Below are 8,897 nucleotides of genomic sequence, written 5' to 3' on the forward strand. Positions count from 1 at the left end.
TGTTGTTTACCTCTGGAAACTTAAGCCATATTTAAGGTGCTTCGAGACTTTGCTTGATACTGGTCATGTCTTAAAATATGCAGGATGGATCACCAAGGGATTTTAGTGGTTAGCTAAACCCTGATGGAAATGATTCATTTCAATTTGTCATGCAGTTTTAAGTAAAGATTTAAAGGGCTGCTATGCTTCCTATCAAGAGTAAATATCACACATCCTGTTTATACAGACTGGCTTGTCCACAGTTCTTCAAAGAGCTGGTGACACCCCCCCAACTCGCACCCCACCCTACCCCCAACTTCCTGCTATTGGGGTGCTGTATTCCTACTCATTTTTAAGAAGCGCCTCCCTCAACAAAATACTCTGATTACAGAAATTTTTAAAGAAAATACTTTATTATGTCATGAAAAAAAAATGCATCAATCAACTAGATTCATACTTGTTTGAAAAAAATTGGAAATTTATTAATTAGACAGTATGTGGGCATCCTGTTCCACGTGGGAATGAGAAGATGCTATAGGTTCTCTAATTATTGCACAGTCTGGAAAAAACACCAACAAAAAAAGGGGAGGGGAAGGGGAAAAAAAAAAAAATCACATGATCTTGGGAACCATCTCACATTATGAATAATCTACCAAGAAACATTTTAAAAAAGAAAACCCTTTGTTTCTACAGTAGCTTTGAGTTTATAGTTCTTGGAATGACTGGATTCCATTGAAGACATCTCAGTAACAGGAAGCTTCACTTTAGCAACCCATGTGCAAATATTAATAAAAAAATATAAAATAATGCAATCTATCTCTTGCCATCACCCCGGCAATCATAACCTTTTTGAGGTTTTGCTTGAAAAAGGGGTTAAGCCGTCAGTTTTGCCTGAAGCTCCATCTCTGCAGCCCGTTTGAGTGCAACATCTACCAGAAGCTGAAATCCACTAAAATCTTGGTTGAGGTCCGGTGGAGTAGGGGGGGGAGTGTTGAAGAGACCACTCTGTGTATTTGCACTCGGTCCAGATTTACATGTGTCCTCTGGGTACATGAGGGAGGTGTCTGTAAAGCTGCTGGTTGCTATCTGCTGTATATCTGTGTTCTGTCCCACACCAACTGGCTGGCAGAGAGAGAAAGGCACATCTTTCAATGCAGTCACAGTGGTATGACAGATCACTGACGGACGAGCCAAAACTGATCCTGGGGAGGATGGCTTAGGAGACAGTGGCCTCCCAAGGGCTGGGTTGGGTCCAGCTGTACAGGAATGAAATGGGCTCTCCTCTAAAGCCGGCATGAAGTTTTTGATGCCCATTGCCGACTCTACAGACCCGGCTTCAGAAATCTTGGCCCCACGTCGGGAAATTGTGAACTGATTTGGATCTTTGCCATCCTTTCTCAGCATGTCCGGGAGGAGCCTGCGTCGGGCATTGATGAACCAGTTACAGACCTGAAATCAGACAGGGATGTTTTAAGAGTCCGCAAACAATCCTGAGAAGCTTCCTGGGGATGCCTGACTGCACCCTCTTCTTTGCAGTAAAGGAGGCATGGAAGGCCTATCAGAACCTACAAAGTTATTTCAAGGTATTTGAGTCCAGCCAGGTAAACAGAGCTTCTTCCTGTCATAAACCTCCTACCACCTCTGATACAAACACCCTGTTTGGTGTCTCATCATCCTTCAACTTTTTTAGGAGGAAGAAAAAAAGGTACACATTCTCCAATGTCTGAAAGTGATTTCAGAGAGGGAAGTTTACCTTCTAACTCTCCCCATCTTAACCTACTATCCACTGCCCCAGCATTTAAGTTAATCAACTACAGGAAATGCTTTCCTGTATGAAAAGAGCCACTCCTCCCAGTTACTGATTTTTCCCAGTTCAAATGACTATGTCAACAGACAGAACATGAATTACCTCACTGAAGCCTGTCCTTGTTTAAATAGCAAACCAGTTTCCTGGGCAATAGAGTAAGAGTTAACCTCCTTTTTATGTCTGCTGCATAAAGGAAGGCTCTTTTAGATGTTAAAGGAAATGCTATTTGACAGATAACTGTCAATGTTTCTGTTTCTCTACATAGCCAGTTATTAGCTGTTAGCACTATAAAGTTCCCAAGGAAGATATCCCTAGTCCCTTTTTTGGAGGGGGAAGGTGCTTAATGACTTGCAATACTGGAATGCTACAAGATGATTTAGGGAAAAAAGCCCCCTTCCCCCCATCCAGGGCACACAGCTCATGTTCCTTGACCTCACCTGTAGTGTAGAGAGGTGTGTCTGCTGGGACAGTAATGCTTTTTCTTGCTCCGAGGGGTAGGCATTGTATCGGTGTTCATACAGCCAATCGCGGAGGATCTGAACGGATTCCTTGGGCAGGTTGCCCCTTCGCCTTCTCTTGCCTGAACTGCCGGCAGACGAGGAGAGGTCCAGGGGGCTGTCCATGCTGTCATCATCCTCTGTCTCACTGCCAGACACGGCAACAACACCTAGGAGAGGACAAAGGCCAGCCGTCAACTGCTTTTATCAGCAGAGCACCTACCTCAAAAGTCATCTCTTTTGACCACTCAGTATAAACCGTGTTTTCTCAACTCCTGAGAGCCAAGCAAAAGACCGGTGTTTTCTGAACTAAAACACCAGGGCTCATGTGAAATCACAAGAGTAATTCAACTAGCAGCAGGTTCTAAATTCCCAACCGCTGCAGATACCCTCGGGTGCCCGCTTTCCTACAGGATTCAGTGTCTCACATTCCTTTTGAATGATGCTCAGGAAAGTCTAATCCAGCAGGTGAGACAAAGCTGCACCAGAAGCGAACAGCTTGCCACATGCGAAACAGGAAAGGTGCGACAGCAGACGGGATGTGTCTTAGACAACCTTCTCGGTGAGGTCATTGCTAACTATGAAAAAACAATCCTACCAGTATCCTAGTGCACATTTTAAATGCTGTTCTTCCTCCTTCTTCTATGGAAAGTTTTGAAATAAAAGTGAAGTTCTGTACATTTTTCCCACTGATAAAAAGGAGGAGAAATTACACTTAACCCAGGTAATATTCTAAAGATAAAAGTTGGCCAAAACTTCTGCCAGTTCCTTTTCTTTTCTTTTTCATTGCTACCTCCATATAGTCAAAACTAGACACCTAATTTTAACGGACAGTACTAGTCACTTTCTACTAAATGTGAACAACCACACACATTGTCAGTTTCATCACACAAACATATTTTTCTACAACTAGTATCTTCAGTAAGGTCAAAAGATGCCTAATACTGAATACATTTTTAAATTTCCCAAAATTACCACTACCAGTTTAATCTGAACCTGGAATACTACATATCAATAAGCAGAATTCAGCCTTAAATTATTACATGACAAAGAAAACTGAATATGCAACCCCCAGAGGAAACTCTCCTTTGTTTGTAAGTACTTTAATCCTATCAGCAATTTTAAAAATTCACAAGCAATAGAGAATATTTAAATCACACGTCGACTGGGTTCCACAAAAATTCAGATTTGGCCCTTTTAGACATTTAAACATAATTTTGAACCTAATGCTATTAACTCTTCTCTCCTTTCAAAATTACAATAGGCTACTCATTTTTGAGGGCAACGCAGAATATTTAAGATATAATGAATTACAAACCAGAGCATGTTTGAAAATATCAGTATTTCTATACAAAGGAAATTATTTAAAGTGGCAGGAAATTTAAAGGTCGGCATTCTTAACTTTGTTGATAGAACCTCAAGTGGTTCACCTTGATAGGAAATAAAACCAGAATATTCCTCATCGTGATAAACCATCTGATGTATTTTTAAAGAATTTTTCTGAAAACCCATCCTTCGAAAGTTTTTTTAACACAACGAAACTCAAAAAGCTACTCCTTCAAAGATTTGCTGATGAAACAGCTCGCGGGTTAATTGATTCTAACTCTACTTAGTGACACATTTTCCATTTTGGACTGCAGGGGGCAGAAGGTGTTTGGAGGGAGTGTCCCCAGAAAAGGCAGAACCTTCCAAGGACGAAGTAAAAGCAAGTTCTAACAAAAGAGTAGGATGATCTTGCAAATTCACTTTTGCTCAAGGCATAATTAACAAACAGCCATCAATAAAAGGCCCAGGAATCCTAAGTTTTAACTGCTGCCACATATTTGTTGTTTCTCTACCCAGAAGCTTTCATTAAACTGCTTAAAAAAAAAGTTTCAGAAAAGGAGGCACATTTAAAACTGAAAGTGCTTTCACTGTTAAAAAAAAAAAAAAAAAAGATACTTTTAAAACCTGTACTGAAATGTGGGTGAAAAGCTATTAAAAAAAAAAAAAAAACTTAAGAAATTATAAATGTTCCTGTTGTACATTTGCTCTGAAGAAATCTTAACTTTAGAAAAAAATGTGTCAAGTAATTGAATAACTAAGGCAAATTTGAATAAAGCAATTTGTTTAAACTCTTCAAAACATTTGAAACGCCAGACATTCTTCAAGTTCCTTTTTGAATCTAGAAAAAGTGTGAAAATGTACTCATTGAACAGTGATTTTCCAACTGTAAATTGATAAAATCGAATAGTTTAAAACAAACAAAAAAAACCCCTAAAATCCTGTCCTTTTCTGCTTAGTTTGACAAGAAGTCTGATCTTTCAAAATAGGTAAGTGACACAAAAGAAGGTTTCTGTTAAGCAACACCAAGCTGCAGTTCGACATTACTCGGTTTTCAGTTCATTTAAATCAATGAGTGCCAGGCCCCTGGACCTCTTAACAAACACTGCCAAAATGTGCACAAAAGCTGAAGTAACAGGAAGTTGAGACTTCAGTTGCTTGGCTGCACCAGCTGATATTTCCCTACAGCAAACCACGTTTGCTGCTGTCAGGACTGTTTTCATTAAAACTCTCCCTCGGGACTGTGGCTCAACTTGGAAAAACAAAAAGACTTTTCCACGTTACTCATTTCCTATTGTAACAGAGCTTTTGAACACTTTCCCGGTTACGACTTGTTTCCAAACGTCTTGCTCTGCTCATACTTTAAAAAATGTGGTGTGGGAGGGGGGCGTGCAGGGATCACAAGCCTGTTTTACTTCATCCACGTACAAGGACAAGTTGTTTGGAAAACCACAAGATGGCCTATGCATCCCAGTGCCCTAAAAAGCCATCTTTTGGGGGGGGGGTGTCTAAATAGGAACGGGGGGAGGGGCAGAGCCTCGGGGGAGGGCCAGAGAGAGTCGTTGTTAAATTGGACTAAACAAAAAAAATCTGGACAAGGCTAGAAAAGGACCTAGGAATAAGAATAACCGTAGGTAACGCTTAAGTGTAGAGTTAGGGGAAAAGCAAACCTAAGAAGTTTCCTGATCAGAAAGAACATATCAGGAGAAGCGCCAGGAACCGTGCTCAACACCCCAGGCACTGAATCTAAGGAGTGCCGAGCTGAACCCAGAATTTAGCAATTCCAAAGCAAGAATTTTCCACACAGTCAGAAACCGGGAGGAAAGAGATTAGGGGATTTTCCTCAACGCATCTTCCGCTGGTCTGCAAGTCCTATGGGGAGATTTCTTTGGCATCCTCGGTCTCTTAAGACGAGACACTATTAAACCAGTCTCACCAAACCACAGGCTCCGCGATTGCGTTTTAAGTGCTTTTGTTTTCGACAAAACTTGAAAAGACTTTCACAGACTTTTACAAAATTGACAAGACAATGGTCCAACCAGACGAGCCAGGAGGCCCAGATCTCTTCCGGAGCCCTAGCGGAGGCCACTCGGCTGAAGACCCCCAGGTGGCTGGAGGCCGGGATGGGGCGGGGCGGGGGCCCGCCGGGCCGCGGGGAGGGAGGAGCCCGGCCCGGCCGGCCCCGGAGCTTTTGTTCCGCCAACTCCTCGGCCCCCGCTGAAATTGCCCCGCGACTGCACGCGTTCGCGCTACCCCAGGCCTCCAAGTTTCAGATTACAAGAAACTAGAATCTCAACCTCCAGAGGGGCCTGCCCACCCGCAGAGGACTTGCCAGGAAAACCTAAAAAGGGAAAGAAACCCGGACAACCTCAGCAGTCTCAGCTCCCCCGCACCGGCTCTGAACCAGTCGCAAAGTTTCCCCTCCAACACGTCACCTTTCATTGTTTCCATGAGTCCGCGCGCAGTAGCAGGACCTCGCGCCCCGGGGCAGCGCGCCCTGAACATTCCCCAGGGGCCCCGGGTTCCCGCCACATCCCTCTGCTGGGGGGAGAGCGCCAGAGGAGGCACGGGGGGCGGGTGGAGGGCAAGGGGCCACGGGGAGGGTACCCGAGAGCCTTGGGGGTGGTCGGGGGGGATAACTATTGCCTCCCCCGCCGGAGCCCAAACAATGAGGGAGCCCGCCCCGGCGCAAGCCCAGCTCTGGCCTCGGATCACAGGAGGCGCTCGTCATAAACAAGCCCTCAACTTATCCCGTCAGTTCCGCCACGAGGGAGGGAATGCCTTCCAGTGACGATCTGGACCTGTCAGTCCTCCACGAGTTGCCAGGGCCTCCCGAGGCCACCGGGGCGCTCCCCGCGCGCGTTTTCTCACCGAGCTCAGTTAAACGTCCAAACCCGCGCTCGCTCTCACGGTCCCCAGGGAGGGAACGGAAGGAGTTAGTTCCACTACAACTCCCCAATGCCCCGGGGTGGACCTTTCGTTCCACTCTCTCCCGGGAAGCAGGAGGTGGGGAGTTGGGCGCGTTACAAAGTCACTAGCCCAGAATCAAATTAACAGAAATTCAAGGTGAAAGCGTGGCCGTAGGAACCCTCTAGGGTTCGACGCTGCCCCACTAACATGAGTGTTTCAATTGTATTTGCAGGACGAGTCTGTAAGAATGTGCAGCTAGAAAAACTCCAGCCGCTGCTGGGCATGCGCAGTAGCGCCACCCCACCCCGCCCGCGCTGGCTTCCCCGAGCGATTAACTTCTGTTTTGAACCACTCGACATAAATCACAACAGAAAAGCCAACTCCAGCCCACGGCGGAAGGTTTGGGGGAACCTCCCAATCAGGGACTCAAAAGTTAACTTCAAAAGGGAGTTAACATCCTTTGACCTTTCGTGGTGGTGGGTTCCCTCCCCCCCTTTTTTTTCCTGTGTATTTTGTTTTTAAATCTGACTGACGGCAACTTTTAGTTGTAAGGCTGCCAGAGCGCTCGGTGGAAACAATGACAGGCTCACTCTTTGCATGTCACACTTGGACTCATTCTGACTGCACGCTGCTTGCCCTCAGTGCTAACTCTTCCTCTTGCCCCAAATTCAACGTGGGAAAACTTTTAAGAGTCTGGGAATCCTGAAAGGTCTAGTTTTCCAAAGGTACCGACACCTCGGAGCGATCTTGGGTCCAGAGTTGCATTCCTCCGATTGTGAAAACGCCCCATCCCTGGAGTAGAGCGGGCCCGGCCGGGAGTGAGTGGGGCCCAGGAGCCCAACTTTCAAACAAAGGCGCCTCGGCTCCAACGTCCGGACCACCCCGGGTCCTGTCCTGGAAAAGCCGGGCGGAGGTGCTCCCGACCCGAACCCCACTCCCCTGCCCGCGAGAAAGAGCGAAAAGCCACGCGGCGGTTCTGCGGAGTGTGGGGTATCGGCGGAGACAATGAAACTTGGAGGAGCACAAACAAGGCGGTGCGCGTGTTTTTTGACAACGTGCCAGCAGCGTGGAGAGGCCCGTCTCCCCACAACAGCCCCTCGTGTTGTGTCTAGAAGGAAAGGAGCAACTGCCATTTCAGACGCAGCCTCAACAAAGACGACGGTCGCCGCTGAGGCCGGCGAGCCACTGGGGCGGAAAAGTCCACCAAGTCACTATCGCCCCAAGCCCAGGGCCGCCCCGCGAGCACGTTTCCCCGGGACCCGCGCCCGCAGCCCGTGGAGCCTCACCTTTCTTGCTTTTCATTCTGGAGCTCCCCTTCCAGCGCGAGGCAGCGCTGGGGTCTCGAGGGGCCAGGAGCGGGGGTGGAGGGGCCAAGCGATTGTCCTCCTTCCTGGCCGACTCTCCCGTAACTTGTAGGACGCGCTCCAGCCGTTATTGCTAAACAAGGCGCTCCGATCCCAGGCGCCCGCTCCTTGGGTGGAATTCAAGTGACACTTGGGCTTCCTCCGGCCGGGATCTTCTGGCAGCCGGCCGGGGTCTCTCCCTCGCCCAACTCGCTCCCCTCCCCACTCCGCTCCTTTGTTCCCCGCTCCTGCTCGGCGCACCTCAGCGCTGTCAGAGTGAGCGAGGCGAGGAGGGAAGGTACAGGAGGTCCTGCCTCCGCCCCCAGCCGCCCGCCCCGTCCCCCGCCCGCCCGGCCGCTCCTCCGCCCCTCCCCCGCACCTTCCAGCCGGAGAGGACGGCACCGAGCGCCGCCGCAGCCGCGCCGCCTCACTCCGCGCCCCCAGGCCGCTGTCACTCGTCCCTCGTGGGGGTGGCGGAGCCCAGAAACGTGATCTGGTCTCCCTGCTGCGCGCACGCCGCCTGCCCCGGCAGCGGCGGCGACACCAGCCGAGCGCCGCGAGTTTCTCCTGTGGGCCTTTCTTCCCGGGGCTGGGGAGGGTGCGTTTGGTTTGGTTTGGTTTGGTTACGAAATTGCAACAGATGGGAAAAAGGCCGTCCCCTCCTCCACCCCGGGGAAGAAAAGGCTCCTTTCGTTTTTGACAGCTGCCTCAACTCCACGGTCCCAGCTCTAGCCGCAGGAGAAGACAGCGGCTGCTGATTCAAGGGGCGGAGCTCCGTAGGAAAAGTATTCGGGACAAGAACCAACTTCTTCCAGAATGCGCGGCTGCCATTGACACGCGGGCGCGGCGCGGCGCACCCTTCTCCTCCCGGGGCTCTTCCTCCAACTGCTACGGGGGAGGGGGGGCGAGGGGGGAGGATGAGACACAGACACCCCAGGCTAAAGTCTGTTCCTCCCGGCTAAAGCTGCGAGTTCCGGACTGGATTGTAAGGCAGTTTCGAAATCTAACACGTTGCGGACAGACACTTGTCATGCTCAC

At 48.7% G+C, this 8,897-nt stretch overlaps 1 protein-coding gene across 5 annotated transcripts; it reads right to left on the reverse strand.

Moving 5' to 3' along the window:
* On the reverse strand, positions 374-8,570 carry TGIF1 (TGFB induced factor homeobox 1). Of its 5 annotated transcripts, NM_001244289.1 has the most exon segments (4): positions 437-1,428; positions 2,224-2,453; positions 7,803-7,987; positions 8,239-8,435. In NM_001244289.1, coding segments are annotated over 3 exon segments (822 nt in total). In that variant the 5' UTR covers positions 7,819-7,987; positions 8,239-8,435; the 3' UTR covers positions 437-852.

Source organism: Sus scrofa, chromosome 6 (genome assembly GCF_000003025.6).
Source record: "Sus scrofa isolate TJ Tabasco breed Duroc chromosome 6, Sscrofa11.1, whole genome shotgun sequence".
Taxonomy (NCBI): Eukaryota; Metazoa; Chordata; class Mammalia; order Artiodactyla; family Suidae; genus Sus; species Sus scrofa.

What these genes read in the sequence shown, in the direction of transcription:
- TGIF1 (XM_005665296.3), bottom strand. Translation starts at nt 6,111, where the DNA reads ATGTTCAGGGCGCGCTGCCCCGGGGCGCGAGGTCCTGCTACTGCGCGC. An exon ending in ACTCATGGAAACAATGAAAG is followed by an intron (nt 2,454 to 6,041) that starts GTGACGTGTTGG and finishes GTCCTCTCCTAG; the next exon opens with GTGTTGTTGCCGTGTCTGGC. An exon ending in CACACCTCTCTACACTACAG is followed by an intron (nt 1,429 to 2,223) that starts GTGAGGTCAAGG and finishes GTCTGATTTCAG; the next exon opens with GTCTGTAACTGGTTCATCAA.